Source organism: Anabrus simplex, chromosome 7 (genome assembly GCF_040414725.1).
Source record: "Anabrus simplex isolate iqAnaSimp1 chromosome 7, ASM4041472v1, whole genome shotgun sequence".
NCBI lineage: Eukaryota > Metazoa > Arthropoda > Insecta > Orthoptera > Tettigoniidae > Anabrus > Anabrus simplex.
Window position 1 is genome coordinate 347144666 of NC_090271.1, and position 25919 is coordinate 347170584.

The following is a 25919-nucleotide window of genomic DNA, read 5'->3' on the forward strand; positions in this document are numbered from 1 at the left end:
TCTGCATTGCTATGTGGAATTGGTAAAATAGCAAGCATCACCTTAGAGAGTCTGTCATATTTAAGTACACGATCAACTGATTTCATTTGACCTACGAATGCCCATTGAACATCAATTCTCCCTTTTGCCAGGTCTGTTTCTTCGAGCTGAAAGTTACAGAACTGGGAGTGCAGAATATGAGTTTCTTTATCTAAATGTTCCGTTTCACTAGTCAAAATGTTCGGACACTTATTAATGAAAAATGTAAGGCTAGAAAATTATGCCTTACTTATAGGAGAAATATTTGCAACTTCTGCATTAATTAAAACTTCATCTTTGAATGGAAATTTGTGTACCATGTAGTCACACGATGAAGAGAATCACTTTCTAACAGACTTAAAGAACATGTACTTTTCCTCAGACTTCAAGGTGTTCAATAGTTCCTCCAAAACTGACCTCAATAAGTGGATGTGCGACATACTTGACTGAAGAGCTATGTTTGGATTCTCAAAGATATCCATAAAATTTGAGAGAAAAAGGCAAAGAGATTTTTGTAAATTTGATGAAAGGAACATGAAAAGTCGTTCTTCACGTGACAATGCATGGCTCTTAATGTCATCAGTAGTTTCATTTTTTGTTAGTGAAACTGATGACTGGTTTTTCCTTTTAACTGAGGAGTGAGGTGAAATGTTATGACAATCCTTAACCTTTTCAGACAAACAAGACACATCTGCACTTAAACTGTGCTTAGGAATTTTGTAAGTCTTCAAATTTCCCATCTGAGAACCCTTACTCACAAGTTTGCTCCTGAATAATGTAACCAAAGGGTCCCACTGAAGCAAAATCCTATCTAAACACCTTCTTAGTGATAACCATCAAGTAGACACATGCTTCAGAATTTTTCTGATCTCTGTGCTGTGTAAAGTCTGAAATTCTCTGAACTTTTCTTTCCTCTTTGTGCTCCTTTTCAGATAATAAAATATATAAATTATACTTTCATCTACATTTACGGGCACGCCGCACCCTTCTCGGCAGCAAGATTAATTAGGTAATCATGTTACTATTTTCCCGCTTTAAACATCCTGCCACACCATTCTTTAATCCTACCGTTACTGGAGCATTATCAGCACCAAGAGGTAGGCAATTTTTTATTGGAATGCAGAATTCCTGAAAAGTTGAGAGCAAAAGATTGGCAATGTTAGCTCCAGTAGCATCCCCTTCTAAATTAGGCACAGAGAGTAGACAACTCTGAATTTCATTGAGTTCAGGCCTAAAAAATGTTACAACAATGGGACATATTTTCAAGTCGCTTTTATTGCTACCATCAGTAGCAACAGAAAATGCATTCACCTGCAAATGTGATACAATTTTCGCCTTTTCTTCCATGCACATTTCTGTAATGATAGCCACTCTTTTCATTCTAGCACACCCATATCGTTTAGCGATTTCCGAGTCAGGAAACATTTCGTAATCTATAATCTTCATTTCCGTATTGACAATTGCACAATTAAAAATAGGAGAGGATTTCCACCAATCAATACTTATTTATTGTATATATTAAACTACAGGACCGGTTTCGACCTCATATTCAAGGTCATCTTCAGCTGAACCATACATACATATCTCTATAATGAAGCTTTGATTAAGATTGTGGTGTTGAAGGAATGCCATATGATGATGATGTACATTTAGTTACATACAAATGGGGCACGTCCTAGCGTGAACTGGCGTATATGTCATTCTGTACAATATTGCAACTGTATGTCTAAAATGTTGAAGGTCCTAAAACTAGTGTATAAAACACGTCTTTTCCCAAACTAACTTATATATATGTACAAGATAAAAACAACATATAAAAACAGGAAACATTTTACGAAACAAAGGGCCCGTATGATCGGCACAATTTACAGGCAGGTTATGTTCTACTTTAATTAATTGTGATCTCAGTTCAATACGGACAAATAAGATGAAGTTCCTTACGTTTAATTATGTTCTACTATAAATGATGTAAATAACGCCTCGGCATTCATCACAGGATTTACATCTTGGTTTTTACATGAAAAGTTCACTTTCTGGTTTCTTTCTACACACTGGACACTCTCCTTATGTTTTTTCGTTTGCATATGCTTGAGTATATCGCATTTCCCGCCATGTGCAACTGAAAAAATCACACCTACATATAGTACAGAATGTGAACGTTGGTCCCTTTCTGGATTCACTCAAACAGCACTTTTAAACACTGCATCATATTTCTTTTTTGACATTTTGGCCAAAACAAATATTAAGGCACAACACGAGCACTTCTGCAGGTCTTGCCCCGGGTAGAACGACTATTGTGTGCTACTTCTGAGGTTAGGTTACTCCAAAGAGACTGCTTGACTCGTTTGCAAAGAGAATGACTGTAATATAGACCAAAGAGGAGCACATGACTGGCCACTGTGCCCCGTACTGCCATCTGGTATCATTATTAGAACTACTATCGACCAGCCATACTCAGCCATATATCGACAGAACGAGGAAATCCGCGGGAGTTTAAAAAAATACGAAAATTAGGAAAAATGCTCTGAAAATCGGGAGATCGGGAGGAACGATGAAAAATCAGGAGTTTCCCACTCAAATCGGGAGACTTGGCACGTCTGTTGATAGCTCCCCATCGAATTCCATTTCGTTCGCCAAGCTGTTTTCAAGGAGTCCCTCGCCTGTCAAATTGGAGTGGGACTCCGTTACTCCCATAGGTCCGAGGCTTGCTTAAAATGTTCTGAGCTCGGTAAATTCATGAAGCAGGATGCTACCGTACTTGCACATAGTCCAAGTGAGGATCTCTCCTCTAACGGGTTACGGACCACTGATGAATTGTATAGTCCTAGCCGCCTGAGCACAAGGAGGGCCATGACTCAGAATATGCCCGAGATGCCCACTCCCATACCATAGCAACTGGTATCCCGATTCTCAGGACCACTTACTAGGCCACTCAGCCGTTGCCCACGGTTCACGAACTAGGACGTGACTACAGTAACCCACAAACATGAACCATGAAACATTAAACATGTGTTCAGTTAAACGTTTAACATCTATTCTTTTGTTTACAAGATGTTTCTTGTTTGTTTGGATGGTGATCTGTTCTAAGTCAAATATTAATTATGGCCACTAATATCATTAAAAATGTTATTCAACTGAAAACAGCGGTGTTCGTTTATATATATATATATATATATATATATATATATATATATATATATATATATATATATATATATGATCTATCAAGGTTGCACTACTGTTAGTAACTCTAGTGGGAAAAACATTATTACAAGATATTTGATTATAACATACACTCAGCCTGTACAATTCCTCTGACAGCTGGTTTTGTTCCAGTTTATCTATATTAAAGTCTCCAACAGTAACACAGAACTTCCTATTATATTTACTTCACATTCTCTTCAAGATAAGTGATGAATGAATCAGCATATTTAATATTTGGATTATAGCAAGCTAGAACAAGAAACTCTCTATCAGAACCAGAAATTTCAACTAATAACACATTAAATGGCACATTTGTAGATTTTACAGTTGTTAGGACCTTAGCTTCATAGCACTGCTCGACATAGATGGCAATCCCACCACCCTTTTTTAATGGTCTTGAACAAAAATAACTATCATAATTTATTAAGTTATATTTCTTCATCTGGATTCAGCCAAGTTTCTGTAATAGCATGTGTGCTTGCACAATGAGAGTTGATAATGTTATCCATTTTTTACATATACTCTGAGCATTAATATATAACATCCTAATGTTGTTCTCTTTATCTTTAACTTCTCCTAAGCTATTTAATTGATTTTCTGACCTATCCATGGATTACGATGATTATGATGGTAATTTTTGTTCAAGTGGCTAAACTGTACAATTCATTATTCTAATCTAACAATATCATAAATTGATTTGACAATAATTACTTGGGAGGTATCATCTTTTCGCACATATATTTTCTCTTTTCCCATCCCGGGTCCACACATATTTATACTCCTTTATCCTCAGGTCTTTAGCTCTCTTTAGTAGCTCTTTAGCTTTAGGAGTGAGGTGATCATTTAGGCTAGCAGCATTTATTCCAACTGCCGAGGACTGCAGTTGTCTAATTTTCTTCTTGGCCGTCATTAATTTGTGCTTTTTCCACCTGTTGACGAACTTGACGATGATTGGACAAGGAAGATTCTTGTTGACAGATGGGATCCTGTGAACAATATCAAGATCAGTTCTCTTGATTTCACATCGCACAGCTGCACCTATATTCTTAACAACTTCATAAATGTCTTCTCCTTGGATTTCTGGCGCACCATGTATTTCCACATTATTTCTTCTTAGGTACTGGTTCACTTGTTCTACGTCTTCATTTGCCTCGTCATTGAGCTTGCAGACCTGCTCTTGAAGTTCTCTTATCTTTTGATCGCGTTTACACAGCTCTGCCTTCAAGTCATCAATTACTCTTGTAATAAAATCAATGCTTTCATGCAATCTAGTGACTACTTTCTCTACCAGTCTCTCAATAAGCGAGTCTAGGAAATTGGAGCTGCACATTATATTGTTAACAACATCTATGAGATTGGTCGATGCACATTCGTCATTAGAAGACGAGGTATTACCATTTACTTCCGCGTGACATCGCTCCGGTCACTGTTGTTTCTCCGGCATCTTCTCACCTCCTTTATTCTTTGGTTTGCCAACCATAACCTCAATAAATGTTTCACAAAGCTGAGTTAACACTTCTATTTGAACAGTATTTCTGAAATTACTAGTGAAATTTATTCACCTATTATTAATCTTGCTAGGTTTTTATGTTACATTAGTAGTTACCTATTAGAATTTCCTTCTTCTACGTAAACTGGTAAAATAAACTCGCAGCACTAAGCACATGTTATTTCCATCTGCAAGCCTTCCTCGTGGGGCACATTGAGGTGTGTCTCGTTTTGCCTGAATAACCTTGAACTTTTTGAAGGCAGAAGTAACAGTCTGATCTATGACCTGTTGGCTCACACCAAACCACTGGAATAACGAATGACATGGCTTGGCACTTTCTTTTCAACCATTCAGTTAAGAGTAGTGTTACAAGATAAGCAGGCAACCATCTTGATCACCATGAGCACAATCAAAATATAGTTTATACTTAACTAAATCAGCGATTGGCTTTCTTTAAGTATTTGCAGTGAATTTCCCACACATGCAAAAAACAAAATCGTCCGGCTGGTTTACAGAACAATGAAGTCTACCAGTTGCTTGTTAACAATACTCTCTCACAAGAAACACAAAAACTCACAACACACGTTAGGTGCATCATGCTTGTTTCAACATGTGCTAGACCACTTTTGGAGAACATCCTGTTGTCTAAAAGTAAAATTCTTAAAATCCCACCACTCCCATCTAATGATTATTTTTTACAACTTCTACCAATTTTTACAACTTCTACCACTATAATACTTCTTTATATTGCATAAAGAGTAGCAATCAAAAAGAACAACAAACAAATAAAACATGTAAATAAAGAACAGAGAATAGCAAAAGAGTTAAAATAAAAATCTAAATTACTCAAAAACCTTACCTGCTAGCAAATTTCAAAATGCAGATTCAGATTCTATGTACAAAATTATGTATTAATAATTGATATACAACATATCAGATGCAAAGTGTCTATTGACTAGCGTTATGCTTGCCATCATGTTATCTTAAGCTGACTTCTTCACCAAATTTAATTTCCTGATAACTTCCTTTAATTTCTCTTTACTCCCACAACCTTTCCAACCTGCACTTTCTCCTTAATCTCTCCACTTCTCTGTGGATCTTTGCTACTCCTTCTCACCTGTTTTTATATTCTTCAGCAATTGCCCTAAACCCATCCCATAGGCCAACTCCCTCGTTCCTGCCTTATAAATCATATGCCTAATATTCCCACTTTTGCAACCTTCTTTTGTATCACATTTATTTTTAATCACAACAAAAACCGTTTTTAATAATATATAATGTTATTTGCTTTACGTCCCGCTAACTACTTTTATGGTTTTCCGGAGACGCCCAGGTGCTGGAATTTTGCCCTACAGAAGTTCTTTTATGTGCCAGTAAATCTACGGACACTAAGATGCGTATTTGAGCACCTTCAAATACCACCAGACTGAGCCAGGATCGAACCTGCCATGTTGGGGTCAGAAGGCCGTCCAAGCAACTCAGCCAGGCAAAGTTTTGATCACTTAACTTACACCAACTTCGCTTCAGTTTCTCATCTGGTTTTATCAGCACTAAGTCTAAAATATTCTCTCCTCTAGTTGGATCGATCACTTTCTGATTCAGCTGTCCTTCCCAGATTAACTATCGCTATGCATGATGCTGAGAATAAACAACAGGTCACAGACTCGTTCCAGTTCCCCTCCTCTTAAAAGATCTGCAACTCCCCCTACCTTCCTGACTCTTATGCCTACCACATCCTGTACATTGCTGGAGATTGTACAGCTTATTACAAGATATTAGAATCATTCCGTATTGACAGTTTTCACTTAACAAAGGTGAAAAATTAGTGTATCCTCCTAATTCAATACATCATATATTCCATCATTAGATGGAGTAATCAAATTCAAACATGTTTTGGCTCGTTTGAGCCATCTTCAGTGAAAAAAAGGTGGGGGGGGGGGAGGAGGGTTGAAATAATTTACATAATACAAGCTTAAAAAAAAAACAAAAAACATAATGAAGGAACAAATGAAAAAACAAAAGAGAGCCTAGACGGAAACAAAATTAGCACAATGTACAATATTTACATCATCATGTGGAACAAAAAACAACTCACTGCGACAGAATTAGGTGAAACAGGGGTTAATACAAAACATAAAAGAAACTAAAGACTGTGTGAAGAAAAGAAATGAAAAGAAATGAAAAGAAATGAAAAGAAATGATAAAGATGGAGATGAACAATAGGTGCACATAGGAAGGGAGCGGGCCAAATAACATAAAGCCAAATGATTTTCACCAACCTGTAGTAAACTTAAGTAAAAACAATCTTGATGCCGATGATCTCGATGTCCACTAGGTCACTTACAGTTTAAATTTCATCGGTGTTTTTCCTTGTCACAGGCTTTTCGCCTGCACGTTATCTCAGGCTTGGTTTCTCAAACTTTTTCGCTCCTGCTTCCCTCCTAGCCATTAGATGTGATGGGTTTAACAAAGACAGATTTTCTGCCTGAATTTTCGACAGTGATTTCATCCTGTTTTGTATTGTTACAAAAGCAATATTTTGTAAACTAAGAGGTCCGCAACCTCACTATGTGCACTTATTGTTTATCTCCATCTTTATCATTTGTTTTCATTTCTTTTCTTCTTAGGTTAACACAGTCTTTAGTTTCTTTTATGTTTTGTATTAACCCCTGTTTCAAATAATTCTGTTGCAGCGAGTTGTTTTTTGTTCCACATGATCATGTAAATATTGTACATTGTGCTAATTTGGTTTCCGTCTAGGCTCTCTTTTGTTTTTTTCATTTGTTCCTTCATTATGTTTTTTGGCATTTTTAGCTTGTATTATGTAAATTATTTCACCCCCCCCCCCTTTTCACTGAAGATGGCTCAAACGAGCCGAAACATGTTTGAATTTGTCTAATGATGGAATATATGATGTATTGAATTAGGAAGATACACTCATTTTGTCACCTTTTTTAAGTGACTGTCGGATGAAATTGTTCCCCAAGTCTCCTCCAGACGACCATCTGAACATTATAATGAGAAGAGAGTTTCATCCGAGAACAGCACATGATCTCTAGCAAACTTCAGTCTCCTGCCGCGATGTTGTATGTCCACTGCAAATACTTGATCGGGTCATCAAGATCTTCAACTGGCCTCTTGAAACCTGTTTGGTCATCTACTTGTACTCCAGAAGCTACCTGTAATGCTCGTGCTGTAAAAAAAGATCCTCCCTTGGGTTTATTTTCTTTGGTGGCCTGGAAAAGTTTCCACAGATACCAAACTGCATTCTGGCAATGCACCTTGACAAGTAGCTTCTTGAAGCAGAAGTGCACGAGAGGCTTTACTTCCCCTGTTTACAGCCATGAGCTGTAAACATTCCACGCACACACTTTCAACTGAGGCACTCCGAAACATCCCAACACAAGCGGAGCCCTCTGTTATGTGAACAGGACATGTTATTGCCATAATATTTCAATCCCTATCCCACTATGCATTCGTACAATGTAGTGTATACTGCCCATCTATCACAATATATAGTATATTCTTACCATCATTAGGCTTCTTAACAAATTCAACATTCAATTTTTCGAATCTTTCACATGCTTTGTCTACATCTGGCACTTCAATTCCAATATGACCTGAAATGAAAAACAACAGCTTATTCAACAATACCATTTTATCTGATTGTGAAATGAAACAAAGAGTGTACAACTGAAATTTAGACTATCTTTAACACAAGCAGAAGAACCTAGTTTGTTTGGGCCCCTTTAGCCCAAATCAAATTTAGCGGAAGTTTTCATACATTTTATTTTATGCACAAATTCACTTAAAGAGATGGGAGAGGAAGGCATCCACGTATTGCACTCATTATGCAACACGCATCCTGCCAACTTTTGAAAAGGGCTGTCAGTAAAACTCACGTGCTCAAAAAATCTAACGATTTTCGACATACCCCGGCTTGACGAAAATAATAATACTTCTGGGCTACAAATTACAATAATTCATGCTTTAAACAGGATACTTCAATGAAATTATATCTACTTACATCACAGGCCAATGATTTGTGGGTGAACATAACAATGAAGAAGAAATCCATGTTAAACAGCAGCAGGCATGGTGAATATTATTTTGGAGCATACATGACAGGACTTCCTTGATAAATTAAGCAGATAGTAGATAATTGAAAAAGGCTTTACAAAACAAAACTTGTTTAACGTAACACAGGCAAGAAATAATAGAATACACAGTGCAAATCACATGCTATTTTGACTTTAAAATCACAGTTTTGACCTTTTAAGCTTCCTGCAAAAAGTCTTGAGAAAATGTTTTGTCATAACAGGAACCAGAACTCTTGGTCTTCAAAATAGAAATAGACTCCAGAGATTCATTGGACACGCATGATCTGAACTCTGTTCTATTTTTCTTCACAAGGCTAAAAACATGTTCACATTCTGCATTGCTATGGGCTATGGTGAGAATAGAGAGCATTACTCTAGAAATTTGCTTATACTTATGAAGTTCATCGGCTCCACGAATTCTTGATATTTGTGCCCAACTGGTATCACTTGCAGCATCTTGATTTGCAGCCGAAGTGTCATCTACCTCAAGAGCTGTGGACTGCTCTGAAGCTCATTTATCACCTCATCTGTAGTTTCATTCTCTTCTTTGCATAACACGATAGGAAACTTTTCCAAGAAAAAATGAATGGAAGAAAACTGTGCATCTTCAATGTTGTTTAACCTAGCAACTTGACCATGCTTTAACATAATCATCCTTGAGTGGAAACTTGTTGATGATGTAGTCACAGGCAGTACAAAAGTAGTTTTTCACTGATGAAAAGAAAAGGGATTTATCTCTATCCTGGAAAACATTCACTATGTTTGAAGTCTGAATGTCAATAACTAACTCATCATCACTTAAATAATTTTTTCCACCATGTGCAATATTATATCACACCCACATATCATGCAAAAGGCAAATTTTTCTCCCTTTCTTTGATTTTAGTGTGCATGGAAAATCAACAGAATATGATTCTTTAAATGTCTGGAAGTACTGTTTCTCATTGGATTTATTCATGATAATCTACAATAGGAATGTAGCATATGAAAATGTCCAAGAACAAATGTGCTGCAAATCTAAATGAACCTGGATCACTGAACGTCACATAAAATTATAACATAAACACTCAAGGAAGTCAAACACTTCATTAAAACATGTCAAAGCACACTAAGTCTTAAACCATTAAATGAACATGACACCAACCTTGTGAACAAAGAATACGCACATGGTAAAAAGCGCGCGCGCGCACACACACACACACACACACGCGCGCGCGTGGAACGAATGTAATTCTTCTTTACAATTTAATAGGCTTCACTAATAACAGTATACCCAGTCACTGGAACAAATGTAATTAGTCGAACGAATACGGGAAACTGCGAAGCACGAAGTTATAACACAAAAACTCGAACACTTCATTAAAATGTGTCATAACCTTAAAAGGCCAAACCTTTCAAGGAACGCCAACTTCGTGAACAAAGAACAACACTCATGTGATCAAAAGATATAGGTTAAATCACAACAAGAGAATGGAGCGGAACAAATCATTTTCGGAGCAGAGCCTGTCGACACCTAAGATTCACACAGAAGAACTGTTATCCCGGCTTTAAATTCAATTCCAATAATGACATACACATCACACGGTTAAAAATACCAATCATATCAAAGAATGAGTTATCGACTATCGTGGACTTGCCTCGACCAAGACCAAGTGTGCTTTGACCCATGCAAACAATCGATTGTACGGAAGTGGAGCGATTATGGAATGTTAACATTTCAAATTTTTGTCCACGAAGTCATAAAATGACACCGTCCAACCGTAAAATGTTGCAATTTACGTAAATTTTACGGATAAACTGTATAAAGTTAGCAGGTATGAACAAGGTTTGGAGAACAGGGGAGTGGCCAAAAGACTGGACAAGTTCTATCTTAATTCCCCTGCATAAGGAAGGGTCCATTAGGGATTGCTTTAACTACCGAACCATAGCACTTGTATCCCATGCAAGCAAAGTCCTACTCACATACTGAATTAACGCTTGAAGCCTTTCTTACAACCTCAGATATCCCTGGAACAAGCAGGTTTTGTGGAAGGTAAAGGTACATGAGAGCAAATAATTGAAAAATGTCATGAGTTTTGTGTTCCTCTTTTTATCTGCTTCGTAGATTACAAAAGGGATTTTGACTGTGTTGAGTGGGACAAACTATGGAAAGTGAATTCGGTGTTCCAGTACATCTCGTATCACTGCTGAAAGGCCTTTATGACAGTAACTTGGTGACCATCAGGGTGTACTTTTTCAGTATATCCAAAGGAGTAAGACAAGGCTGTATATTGTCTCCCCAGCTATACAATATCTATGCCGAGCACGTCATGAGGAGAGCGCTTGATGGTTGGTCTGGTGGTACCTCAATTGCTGGGCGAAAAATCAACAACTTGTGTTTTGCTGACGACACCAGACTCCTTGCCAGTAGTGAATATGAGCTTGTAGATTTACTTGCAAGAGTAAAGGATGCAAGTCTCATTTAAGAATTAGAAATCAATTTGAAGAAGACCAAACTCATGATCATTGATCGTGGAAATCAAGTGCACCTCACAGGCTGATTAAAGGGACTGGAGTTGGTTAATGACCTTGTATACCTTGGGTCATGTGTAAGTGACACAGGAAACTGCGACAAAGAGATAAAGAGGCGTATTGTCCTGCGACGTGCAGCCATGAGTAAACTAAGATCTCGCAGAACAGGGCAATGTTCAAAATCACAAAGATTCGATTGGTTGAAACACTAGTATTTTCCATGTTCTTTTACGGTTGTAAAACATGGACCGTCAAGGCTACGGACAAAGACCACATCGATGCCTTTGAGATGTGGTGTTGGCATAGAATGCTACGTGTAGCTTGGACTGAAAAGAGAACAAATGAGTCCGTCATTAAAGAGCTGAAACATCTCTCTACACGTGTCAGTGAAAGAATACTTCAGTTCCTTGGACATATCTTACGGAGGGATGGAGACAACCTGGAAAAGTCTATCATACAGTAGAAGGCAAAATGGAAGGCAGAAGTCCACATGGAAAGACAGCAAGCAGGTGGCTAGTCAGGCTAGGAAGATAACTGGCCTTACTCTTCAGAACGTCAAAAGTTGAAGATCGAGTTGGATGGCGACACTTTGTGAAGCATGTAACTCTCTAGAGACAAAACAATAGGGTCACAACACTCAGTAATGAGTAATACGACTGATGATGATGATGTAGAAATTTTTTTTTACACTGATTACATACAATACTTTATGAGAGTAAATACCGCATTAGGCTATATTATATAGTGCACTCGTTCAGTAAGTTACAGTGAGTCACATGCACGCTGGCAGGTCACCCACTCCTTTCTCTTCCACACCTTCTAACACTGTTGTTACTCGCAAGTGTTCAATACAAATATTAAGTAGTCTACTACTGGTTGGAACACAGACTAATGACATGAAGAGCATTTCACTAAATTGGGGGTCAAAGTTAGTAATTGATTGCAAATGTTCATCTGTTAATGTATTGAGATTTTATATATTTCATCTTTGAAAATGTCTTTTCACACAGGTAGGTACTACCAAATACCCTCAGCTCACCATATTCATCACTTGGAAGATGCTTATAGAATTCTGTTAGATTCTTCTCTTGGATTTTGCCTTCTATCGTGTCATTACACTGCAGATTAATAACTTCCAACAGAATGTTAGGTGGAATTTCCTCAATTATTGTACAGTCAAATGGATTTTGAAATATAGAAATGTCTTCTGTACTTGCATCAAGATCCAAGAAGAGTTGTTTGAGCTCAGAAAATATATCGGCCGAAATCTGTGTGGGAATAGAGATTTCACTTCTTTTAATTTCTGACAGCATGGGAAATGCACGAAGCAGCTTCACATTCAGTCAAAGCCAGTGGTCAAAATGACTTCACTGCATTATAACTGTCACATATTAGCACTATAGCCTTGTACTGTAGTTTCAAGTTGAATCTCTTATGATACCAGCGGCCAAAGCTGATTTCCAAAGCCATTCAGTGCTCTCCTTGAGAAAAATTTCAATCCCTGCTCAAAGTTCAGAAATTCTTAATTAAACTTTACCATTGTTAAGCCATCGAACTGCTGTACGGCAGTGCACGTCATGATATTCAGCTTCCACTTCAGACAGAAAATCCTGGAATTGACGATGGTTCAGTCCACTATTTACACAACTTGTTCAAAAACACGTGATATTCAGATATTTCTCATTAAAGTACCTGCTGGTAAGTAATACAGTGAATAACCATATGTATTGAACACCTTGCATTTTCAAAAAACTTGAAAATGTTTCCAACTAAGCCTTTGCCTCTTCTACACATATTTTTATCAGCATCAGCTGTGGTACATTTTAGCTGATTCCACTTCAGATTGTTTTTCGTTAACGTTTTCTCAACTTCTTTGAAAATGTTTTTGCCTGTAGTTGTTCCATGCATAGAAGCTAATTCTTCAGTCACTTCAAAGTTAGCATGGACTCCTGAAATAAACAGCAGCAGTATCTGTAATGTTTGTCGATTCAGTAAGAGCCAAGGAATACCAATTGCAATCATCTGCATGGTTAATTAACTGATTACTGATGTTGCTCGAAATATCCGCAACTGTTCGCTGCCGTGGCCTTAATTAAGGTGCAGCCCAAGAATTTGCCTGGTGTGAAAATGGGAAACCACGGAAAACCATCTTCAGGGCTGCCGACAGTGGGATTCGAACCCACTATCTCCCAAATGCAAGCTCATAGCTGCGCGCCCAACTCGCCCGATCCTCAACTGTTCAAACGGAAAGGTTGGTAGTGTTCAATAAATTCATTCAATTTCCCGGGACGTATTTCTTCGGCTGCTGCAGTAAAACACAATTTACTTAACTCACCATCAGTAAAGGGTTTTCCTTCCTTGCCTAACAAATGTGCTACTCGTAAACTTACTCTAGTTGCAGCCTAATGTTCATTTCTGCAAAGAAACTGTGCTGTAATGAAAATGTTTTAAAATTTCTGATCGTTCCTTCCCTGTGAGTTGGGAATATTGTGATGAATGCTTGATCTCGTAATACCAATGTATATTGTACTCTTGGTACAGCTATAGTATTGCTGCAAAATAAACACAATGCTTTGCCATCCAATTCAGTAAAATAATTTTCCCTCCACTCTGCCTTAAAAACACGACATTCAAAGTCCACTTTTCTCTTCTTTCAAGGTTTTGTCAGTGACAAGATGGATGCACAATGGTACTGAAACGAGAACAAAATGTCGTAGAACACCAAAACACGTGGTACTGGTGACACTGTTTAATTATAACGGCATGTTATAACAGCAGAGGCCACGAAGCAACGTGCGAATGCAAAGATATAGGAGTGCCACACACGGTTTTTCTCTTAACTCCTCAACTCAAAGCCTGGTGTTAAGACCATGAAACCAGCCAAAGACAATAGGTATCGAAAGAAGTAGGAATGTTCCAATACAGCTTTACAGATGTTGAAATATTAATTTCGTATAATTCTCACGCTTCATCAAATATTATCCCACATTTAAATTTTTAAATATCCAGATACGTAAAAAAATTTTTAGCTCACAGGCAATAGAAAAAGAAGCAACGGGCCCTAGTTTGCTGACCCCTCATTCAGAGGGTCAAGGAACAGTAAAGCGAATAGAACATGAAACTCTAGAATACGCACTGTTCACTTGGTGTAGTGCAATAAGAAAACATGGCATTTCTCTTTCAGACCCTTAATTTGAACAAAAAGCTACCCAATGGAGATCCAAATTTCAAGACAAATGAGGGTTGGCTAGAGAAGTGGAAAAACCATCAAAGCATACAGCAACCAACTGTAACCGACAAAATCCTGTCTGGGAATACAGTGTTAAGTGAACGTTTTATAGAAGAGTTCAAATATATTATTCTGTTTGAGAATTGAGCCATGCTAAAATGGCATGTTCATAGAAATGTTTCTCATATTGCAAAGGGCTTGTATCGGCCTCACTTCGATTGAGTTGAGTGTTTCCATGATAGTACCAGAGAGGGCAGCTCCCTCGGTCATGAACACAGAAGATCATTCTTTCAGCGAGACTGTAGTTTTCTCTCTTTGGAGCGATTCTTTGCATTGTTATGTGTGTGGAATATAAACATGGACCCCACACAGATTGGAGTGGCGTTTTTATGCCATAAATGGGTTTTTAATAGATTTAAACTTGACCCATACTACCATCCTTCTTGTTATTTTGATTATTGATATTACAGGTATGGTAATCCTTGTATTTACATTATTTTTACGGTTCTGTTTTGCCATTCGCCTCTTCTATGATGGCCGATTGATCTGCATCCTTGTGCTCTACAGCGAGAATGGGCTGTGTGTCTGTTGTTGATGTGATCGTGATGTGTTCATAGCTGGGTCTCTGATTGATTTATTTTTGTGCACTACATTGTAAAGTATTTTGCCATCGAATGAATGTATGCCCTGCGTGTCGACGCGGAGATCCATTCGTGTCGTACGGAGTGCATAAGCTGATGAGTTTATGTGTGACCACTGGGTCCCTATTATCCTACTGCTAATTGTCTGCACCGTGCACGCTATCTCTGACATATGTGAGACCTTTGTTTGTGACCATGAGAGTCATACTATATGAGTTTGTGTTCAACTTATTAACTGGAGCAACTGCTCAGGTTGTCTGCCGATACCGGTAATGTCTGAACGTTTGGGTGTATGTTGGTGAGTGAAAGGAGAGTAAGGATGACACATCAGTCAGCTCATTTTATATTTTAATCTTGTTTCTGAGCCTCATGTTTGTAGCCGGTATGGTGATATTTATTTTGCCTTGGTCTCCGTCACGGCCGTTTGCTTTCCCACGAGGCCGCCATGTTGGTTTCCTTATATTCAGGCTATGGGCATGCCTGCGATTCTCTTTGGTTTTAAATTTTGTTTCTTTGGTCCATAGATGTTTCTCTCTGTGCTATGTCGTGATCTTTCACATTTCATTTTACCTTCTCTGTTTTTTTTTCTATTTCTTCTCCTCGCTGCATGGGAACTTTGATCTGTGGTAACTGTTGAGACGATGTGGAAGTAAAATAGACGCGTATGGTATTAATCTTATTAATCTCGCGGAAAGAATGACCGAGTTGATCCGTGTGGATTTTATTCACATTACCACATTATGTAGCGAGATTGCAATTGAGACGGTGAGCCCGTCGTATGAATAATTTAAGCTTGATGTTTGAAAAGCTGTGCTCAGGCATAAATGTTAGGACTCCAATTGGATGAACTCTGCACATGTACGTATCCTTTCTTTTAATTGCTGGCTTCATTTCTTGTTTTTTTTTTTTTTTTTTTTTTTTTGAACTTTATTATCTCAATAAACCCTCATTTAAATCTAGTTTGGATTTTATTGCTAGTAGCTTATTCTCTTTCCTGCTCTGCATTGAACGTTTCCAGTTCAAGGCTGTGTCATTGGCCTTTCCTAGTCGCGGTCGACGGCTTGAATCTCCCGACGTGTGTGTTTTATGGTGACGTAAATTGTTGGTAAGGGAGGGGATGTGGCACAAATGGTAGCAGATGCAAGGTCAACTAGGATATCTCCTCTGAAAAAGGATCGGACGAGGTAGAACTGGAAATGGTGATTTATGTTTGATATATTAAGTGAGAAGTTTTTAACATTAAATATTAAGTGAGTCCTAATTTTCCCTAGATTTAGCCTTGTGAAGCCATTATGTTCTGACCTTAATCTTGAGTATCATTTATAATTTATGTATTCTTGTGACCATTTACATGTGTGTGTCGTGTTTGTTAGCGTTGAAACATTACCTAAAATATGGAAAGTCAGAAAGCTTTAGATACGAGTAACGAAAGCAAAGTTTTTACCGGAGAAATCAACCTTGAGAGAGAAAAGAGGGAAGGTATTGCTGAAGTTAATGCATCACTCGTGTCTGGTAGCGATAGTGGTTGATGCCCTGACGGTAGGAATGCTATTGCATGTAGAAATTGTGCCCTCGACGTGAACCATGTGGAGTCCATTTCCCCCAATGCTAGACCCGCTAGTGTTAACCCTATATTTTATGTCGTCAGGAAATGGAAGCTTAATTTTTCTGGAGAAGGGAACAGCTCCAGTGTATTAGAATTTCTTGAATGGGTGGAAGATGCAAGTGATAAAAATCATTGTTAATCCGTATTGAAGATACTGAATGTAGGATGCTAAATGGTTTATTTTGTCACCTATTCAATACATATAAATTTTTACATTTAGGAATTTAGTATTAATTCCACTTGAGACCTGTTTCGCCCTTCATTTCTATTTCACCAGACCAGCAACAAAAACAGTAACTTCGACCCGAGGTCCTTCATACTTTCATTTACGTAATAATATCATTTAAGTCCTCACTGGCATCTCACACCGATGTTTTCACGTAACATTCCAAGCAACAAGGAGTTAACTAAAGTAAAAGTGAAAGATTCAACCCGCAACATATTCCCAATAATACAATTACCTACAAATAACTGCCATCATTGTTGCCATTCAAATGCACCGTTTACTCTGTGACACCCAATGAGTCTCCGTCCACGCTGACCAAGTTCACCGTACCGAACTCGGGACTTCAACCAGATAACTTTCAGTTTGATGCCTATAGAACCTCATTTGACTATGGAATATTTTCCCTGCCCCCTGTGATTATAAAATAAGATTAAACCACTCTGCGTATTTCTGATATGTCTATGCCGCAATCATCTTCCAGCGGTTAAAACAACGGGACGCACTTGGTGCTAGACATTGTTATATCCTTGCTCACCAAGTGGCTCTCTTGTAAATATGTATATAAACTGTAAATTCTCAACTGTTCAATTGGATAATGTAAATTTACTGTATAGTTACCAACCATTGACAGTAATTTTTGTTACAAACATTGACGCCGAGCACTATAGCCTTTCTCCCCTGACTGTTATAATGTAAATAATTTGTAAAAAAGTTATAATTTCCTATGAGTGCGTCAATTATTCTTCGGAGCACCACTGCTAGCTCTGCTAAAATTACCCAGCATTTTTACGCATTGGTGCCGACTACTTAGTCTATAAACTTATATTGTAAACTATCACCATTGTACAAGTGTTTCTCGTACTTAATTTCCCAATGTAATGTATATTAATGTGTGCATGTTAAATACTAATCAGGTACCTGATTTTTGCCTTGAGGAGGTGATTTGACTGATGATGCCCTCAATGAAGGGCGAAACATGTCTCAAGTGGAATTAATAATAAATTCCTAAATGTAAAAATTTATATGTATTGAATAGGTGACAAAATAAACCATTTAGCATCCTACGGGTGGAAGATATCGCCGAATGTAGCTCATTACCCCTTGACCTGTTCGTTCCTGTCATCCCGGGGATGCTGGAAGGGCCGGCGTTAAAATGGTTCAGGCTGATCAAAGCTAACATTCAGTCATGGGACGGATTTTGCTACTCGTATCAAACAGCGCTTTGGGTTGACCGACATGGACTACTGTTTAAAACAAGAAATTTTCAGAAGGACTCACGGAGTAGGGGAAGGAATTGATGATTACGTCACCGGTATTTTGACCTTGTTCAACCGTTTGTGTGTCAAGGTGCCTGAACCTGAAAAATTCGACCAGTTTTATAGAAATCTAGCCCCTGATTATAAACTATACATAAAAAGATCTCAGGTTGAATGTGTTGAAGATATTATTAATTTAGGTCGTGAGTTCAAGTCGAAAGTCAGTCAGAATAAATTGTACCTTCCACCTCCTGCACCGTCCGATTGTTCATTTCCCGACGTTGCCTGTCGTACGCCCGTCAGATCGGTTGCTTTTGGTGCAACCCCTTCGCCGTCTCGCCATTGTGGTAGTCCCGATCGCAGGTCCAGCGTTGTATCTCCGCCTCGATGCTGTATAAACGCCATTCAACCTTCTAACTCGCCTGTACTAAGCGATACTGCAACAAGGAAGTGCTGGAATTGTGTGAAACTAGGGCATGTTTCAAAGAACTGTTGGTCAAGGTCTCCTGTGAAATGCTCGAAGTGTGGTCTAGCTGGTGTCACTCAGCACGTTGTGTCCTCGGTGCAACTCTCGGCAGGGAAACTAAATGCGCACCGACGTGATGGCCCGTCATTGGCGCCTGATGTTGGTGTTAATAAGAGGATCTGGGGCCTTCCCTCGTCTACACCCTGGGCCAAGATTTATGTTGGATCATGCGTACTGTATGCCTTATTAGACACCGGTTCCTGCGTTTCCCTCCTGAATCAATCCCTTGTGTCTTCTATGGATTTAAAATATCTCCAAGCCTGTGAAAGCTTGGGAAAGTTCATATCTGCTGATGGCCGTCGGGTAAGTCCCGTGGGTCGAATCAAATGTCATATTAAAATACATAATCTTTTTGGGCATTTAGTGTTGTTCCCGATCTATCTGTCCCGGTTATTTTAGGAACCGATTTTATGCTGGCTACTGGTCTATCTATTGATTTTATCAATCATACCTTTGCCTTTCGATTCAAATCAGGCGTAAGTCACCCTTTTAAAGCCCCTTTCCAATGTGCTACCATATGCGCCCTTTCGAAATCTCAACTTCCCAACGCCTGATGTGATCTGACTGACAACCAAAACTTGATGTTAAACGGTCTGTTGGAAGAATTGCTGATTTGGGTTGTGCTAAATTTCTCCTATTCCATCGAACTGAAAGATGATACCCCTGTTAGGTTGCCTCCATTCGGTTGCTCACCCCCAAGACTGTCTGCTATAAGAGAATGTGTTAACGACCTGTTGGAAAAGAAGGTAATTAGTCCCTCCAAGTCTCCTTCGACAGCTCCCCCTTACCCACCACTGAAAGTGCCTTTCAACATTTTTTATGCCGCTAAATTCTTCACCGTTTTTGACTTTAATTCAGCCTTCTACCAAATCCCTTTGGATCCCAAAAGCCATCCTTGCACTGTCTTCGCCACTCCTTTTGGACTATTAGAATTTAATAAACTACCGATGGGCATCTCTATTGGTGGACAACCGATCAGCCACGTTATGGATTCGAACTTTGGAGATATGAAAATTTCCTATGTCTTCAATTTTCTGGATGATCTTCTCATTTTTTCACCAAGCTTTGACGAGCACCTAGGTCATTTGCGTGAAGTTCTTGGTCGCTTGCGCAGGCACGGTTTCACTATAAATCTGAAAAAGGTGTCGCTTTGCTCTAAACGCTTAAATTTCCTTGGTCATTTCATATCCGATTTCGGAATCGCTGTGAACCCCGACAGGATTAAATGTGTCAAAGAGTTTCCTTGGCCCAAGAATGTCCGCGGTGTGAGAAGATTCCTAGGTATGGTTGGTTTTTACAGCCATTTCATCAAAAACTTTTCCCAAATTTCGGCCCCCTTAAACCTTTTGAAAAGGAAAAACTGCCATTTTGTCTGGGACGAAGCCCAAGTCCCCGTGCCTTCAATCAACTGAAGAATGCCCTTTGCCAAGGCCCTGTTCTCCAGTCCAAAATTTTCCCGTGACTTTGTCCTGCAGTGCGATTCCAGCGAACTTGCCATTTCTGCTGTACTTAACCAATCCGATGAGGAGGGGAATCTAGTCCCTATTGCGTACTTCAGCGAGTCGTTGCATGGGGCTGAATTATGATATTCTATTTATGGAAAGGAATGCCTGGCCGTAGTTTTAAGTGTTGAGAAATTCTATTCTTATTTGGAGCACCGTTATTTCTTCATTTCTTCATACGGATAATCAAGCCCTATCATGGATGAGCACCAACGTCAAGCGACTTGGCAGGACAGCTAGGTGGATCCTCCGGTTGTCAGCCTACAAATTCAGAGTTGTGCACGTTCATGGGAAGGAGAATGTTGTGGCCGACTGTCTGTCGCGTATGTTCGACGGGGTAAACGAGTGTGAGGTCAAGTCCGAGGAAAACTGTCGTCAGTCTGATAGTGTTGAAAGTATCAATATTTTGCAAAATTATCCTTGATCCTTCACAGACATTTCTGAGCACCAAAAAGATGACAGTGAGTGTCAGGAACTGATGAAAGGAGTCGCTGATGGGTCTCTTCGAGACAAGTCGTTTGGTATCAAACGAGGCTTGTTGGTTCGTCGTAGCCGTAAAAATGGAAAAGATAAGATTTATGTTCCCCTCAAATTAAGATCCATGATGTTGCACTATTATCATGATTCTTACCTGGGTGCTCATCTAGGTCAATACAAAACTTTGCATCGTATCTCTCGTGATTTCTTCTGGCCTAATCTCAAAAAGGACGTATTAGAGTATGTGAGAAGCTGCGACGTATGCCAATGGTGTAAACCTGCTCAATCTTCTAAAATTGGACCCCACTCCGCTGACGTCGCAATGTACCCGGAAGAAGAGTTATTTGTCGATTATTTTTGTCCTCTCACGAAATCCAAGAATGGCAACGTTGGAATCCTGTCCGTCGTTGACGCCTTTTCTAAATTCGTATGGTTGTTCCCAGTCAGTAAGATAAACTCGAGCAGCGCCGTCCACATTTTATCTCGGCATATTTTTGGAGTTTATGGGCCCCCGAAGGTCTTAGTCTCGGACAACACGTCTACCTTCAGCTATCATAAATTTCATCACCTGTGTTTTGGCTGGGGAGTGGAGCACGTTTTTCTGAGCCCCCACTACCCCAAACCTTCACACGTTGAAAGATTTCACCGTAATCTGAAATCCTGTCTGAGTGCTTTCCATAGCGCTGATTAGCGCAGCTGGGATGATAATTTGGAGTTTTTTGTTTTAGCCTTCATCAGTGCTGTGCACGAATCTCACCACCGCACCCCAGCTGATTTGTTTCTAGGGAGAAGCCTTGCTGACCCGCTCCAGTTGAAATGGGACATTGGGTATCTGTCCGAGCCATCGAGAAACATGAATATTGAGGCAAAATGGAAGGAAGCCATTGCACACTTGGTAGAGCCCGAGACCGGGTGGCAACAGGGGAGGAAAAAGGTCACCCTGGAAGTTGGAGACCTGGTTGTGGTAAAAATGTTCCCTATAAGCTCGAGAGCGAACCAAATTGCGGCCAAATCTGCCATAAATGGTCTAATCATAAGAGAATTGTAAGGTTCCTGGGACCTGTAACTGTAGAATTGGAGGATCTGACGAGTAAGAGCTTATCGAAGGCTCATGTGTCTTTATTGAAGCCATGTCATCAACGGAGCCAGTAAAACTTTATCTATTTTCCATTTTATTTTAGTAGTAACACATGCTTATTTGGCTTGTTGTATAATTACCAGTGTTCTAAAGTCCTTTTTGTTACAGGGAAAAAAGTATAGAGGAAAAAAAAATGAATGGAAAGGAATATCGGTGTCTGGTTGAAGATGAGACGAAATAAGTTGTGAATCCCTTGGAGCCGTGAGGATGTTATGCTTAATCACAACTTTCCCTTGGCTACCTGACACTAATTCATGGAAGTATTGAATGAACTGCTTGAAATAGACTGATTCAGCGTGATATTGTAAGAAACTACAGGGCCTCAGATTGAGGTGGACTGCATTTTATAGTGCATTGTTATAACTCATTTTTGTAATTATGTATATAATATGCATATCGCTAGTTTTGGTTAGATTTTAGGTCCCTTAGTATGTAGCAGTGCACGCACTTTAGGTTTAAGGGTGTGAACCTCGCTTTAAAATGTGTCTCCTTGTCTGATCAACAAGAAAAGACACATTATAAAAAAGGGGGCAGTGGGATGATGAGCCATGCTAAAATGGCATGTTCATAAAAATGATGTTTCTCATATTGCAAAGGGCTTGTATCGGCCTCACTTCGATTGAGTTAAGTGTTTCCATGGTTGTACCAGAGAGGGGAGCTCCCTCGGTCATGAACACAGAAGATCATTCTTTCGGCGAGACTGTAGTTTTATCTCTTTGGAGCGATTCTTTGCATTGTTATGTGTGTGGAATATAAACATGGACCCCACGCAGATTGGAGTGGCGTTTTTATGCCATAAATGGGTTTTTAATAGATTTAAACTTGACCCATACTACCATCCTTCTTGTTATTTTGATTATTGATATTACAGGTATGGTAATCCTTGTATTTACATTATTTTTATGGTTCTGTTTTGCCATTCGCCTCTTCTATGATGGCCGATTGATCTGCATCCTTGTGCTCTACAGCGAGAATGGGCTGTGTGTCTGTTGTTGATGTGATCGTGATGTGTTCATAGCTGGGTCTCTGATTGATTTATTTTTGTGCACTACATTATAAAGTATTTTGCCATCAAATGAACGTATAACCTGCGTGTCAACGCGGAGATCCATTCGTGTCGTACGGAGTGCGTAAGCTGATGAGTTTGTGTGTGATCACTGGGTCCCTATTATCCTAATGCTAATTGTCTGTGCCGTGCACGCTATCTCTGAAATATGTGAGACCTTTGTTTGTGACCATGAGAGTCATACTATATGAGTTTGTATTCAACTTATTAACTGGAGCAACTGCTCAGGTTGTCTGCCGATACCGGTAATGTCTGAATGTTTGGGTGTGTGTTCGTGAGTGAAAGGAGAGTAACGATGACGTATCGGTCAGCTCATTTTATATTTTAATCTTGTTTCTGATCCTCATGTTTGTAGCCGGTATGGTGATATTTATTTTGCCTTCGTCTCCATCACGGCCGTTTGCTTGCCCACGAGGCCGCGATGTTGGTTTCCTTATATTCAGGCTATGGGCATGCCTGTGATTCTCTTTGGTTTAAAATTTTTATTTCTTTGGTCCAGAGATGTTTCTCTCTGTGCTATGTTGTGATCTTTCACATTTTATTTTACCTTCTCTGGGTTTTTTCTTTTTCTTCTCCTTGCTGCATGGGAACTTTGAACTGTGGTAATTGTTGAGACGATGTGGAAGTAAAATAGACGCGTATGGTATTAATTTTATTAATCTCGCGGAAAGAATGACGGAGTTGATCTGTGTGGATTTTATTCACATTACCACATTATGTAGTGAGATGGCAATTGAGACCGTGAGCCCTTCGCATGAATAATTTAAGCTTGATGTTTGAAAAGCTGTGCTCAGGCATAAATGTTAGGACTCCAATTGGATGAACTCTGCACATGTTTGTCGTGACACAGGCTTTGCCACGACGAGAAATGATGAATAATCAGATTGACTTCCTCCGAGTGGAAATGAGGGGTTGTTCAATGGGCCTGGGAGATTTGCTACGTGTGAAGAGACGAAGTCCTCTGTTTTCCAAAACCTTCCTTTAATAGTAGACTGATGAGTATGTATAATTATATACAGTATTTACAATCTCTCTTCCAACTTCAAATATCGCTAACATAGAAGACTTGGCGTGGTCGAAGTATTGAAGTGAATACTCTAAGTCCACACTTGGACCTTATTATTATTATTATTATTATTATTATTATTATTATTATTATTATTATTATTATTATTATTATTATTATTATTATTATTATTATCGGAGACCTGACTGACAAGGCTTCCGCCCGCACTCCTAGTCGACTTGTTCCAAAAAAAGCCTCGATCAGGGTGTGTACCCCTGTTTTATACCTTCACTAACTTTCGCCTCCCTTCGAGAAGGCCATCGAAGTTCTCATCCTATGGAGACTGTCCACAGACACACAAAAACGGAATTGCCTCCTTCCGTTCACTCTCTACCCACCTTTTCTGAAGATATACTACGCACCTGTAGCAGGGTGCAGCATGTGATTCACCTACTTCGACCAAGCCTTACTTCTAATTACACAACTTGTTGCTTACAGCTTTTGGTGTGCCTTCAAACTCTTAAATCTTATATGATTCTTAATTTACTTATATCTTTCTCCCAGCATTATAATTATGATTCCTTGGCCTTACTGCCATTACATAATCATTACTATTAGCTTATAATTTCCCCCATAATATCAATGTATGTCTCAGCGACACCATTCCTCCTACGTTCCCGGTCAAGGGTTCGATCCTCGGAAGAATGAGTCCTGAGCTCCAACTGGGGTTGACACGACACCTCCCCCCTTTGGGGAAAAATGAATGCAATACCTCTGCATTCATTTTTACTCTTACATCCTGTTAGAGTCTCTGTGCTCTTGTTCGTGGGTGCGCTGTGCCAAGTTATCTCTGATAATTGCTCTACCTGTAGTAGGGCGTTCATGTAACTCTAATCCCGGCAGCGATCCTAAGTGGCTGAGGGCCCTTTCAGCCAGTCGAGGATGCTGAAAATGGACAGTAATGTCCTCATCAGAGACCTTAGCTCTGTGGTCATTAGTGATCACATTTTGGAAAATACATAAGTTGGGACAGCGCTCTCTACTGTCTTCTATGCATTTACTTAAAGATCTATACCTTCTACAGCAACCACAGCAGTAACAACAACAGACTATTGTAAGTACTGCAAACAAAATAATACCAGTTACAATTTAATATACACTTGTATACTGTTGGGTCATTTGCATTTTAAATTCCTTTTCTTTCTGCATTACCAGTGCTTCTACATCCTCAGTCTTATGACTGGCTAACCTTAGGTCGCTTATATGATTCAGTAAGCTTCCTACTGTAACCCTATTTAATTCTGGTACATCATCTAATTTGATTTCGCTGTCTAATTGTTCACAACAATCATATATTAACATTACTTCTGGCACTAGGTCCTTCTTTGTTGTAGTATTCACTGAACCTACACTCTGAATTTTACTTGTGGGACTGTAAACTGTACACAAGTCTGTGAATTGTATTATTCCCACACCATTTAAACTTATATCACTGGTAATATCCTGACAAACACTGGTGACCTTTGTTTCATGAGGCGATACAAAAATATACATATTATCATCAATAGGTATCCATATGAGTTCATAAATCGACATCACACTTTTCTTGCAGTCTTCTGGAATAAAACTAACACCAGTTAACAACTTGACAATACAACTACCTTTTGACATTACATTATTAATAGGAAAATTTGCCTTGCATAATCTCTGTCCATTGTCAGTCCACTTGCATTGTTTCACTTGTTCATCACTTAATTCTACATATGTCTGTCTTTCTTGATCAATTAACACATACTGTTTTTCATTAGATATATACACAAAATGGTTTAGATTACTCTTCATGGGAGAGGGGAAAGGTACACAATGGTACAAATTGTACTTTATTTTGTTAGTAAGAGGGGTGTGTAAAATATACACCAAAGCA

At 39.0% G+C, this 25919-nt stretch overlaps 1 protein-coding gene across 3 annotated transcripts in view; it reads right to left on the reverse strand.

Annotated features, from left to right (window-relative positions):
• Glo1 (Glyoxalase 1) overlaps positions 1 to 25919 on the reverse strand; it is a 318389-nt gene that overhangs the window by 121835 nt on the left and 170635 nt on the right. For all 3 annotated transcript variants that reach the window (XM_068228551.1, XM_068228549.1, XM_068228548.1), the window contains one exon: positions 8242 to 8331. In XM_068228551.1, coding sequence (XP_068084652.1) covers positions 8242 to 8331 — 90 coding nt within the window. The remainder of the gene's footprint in view (positions 1 to 8241; positions 8332 to 25919) is intronic.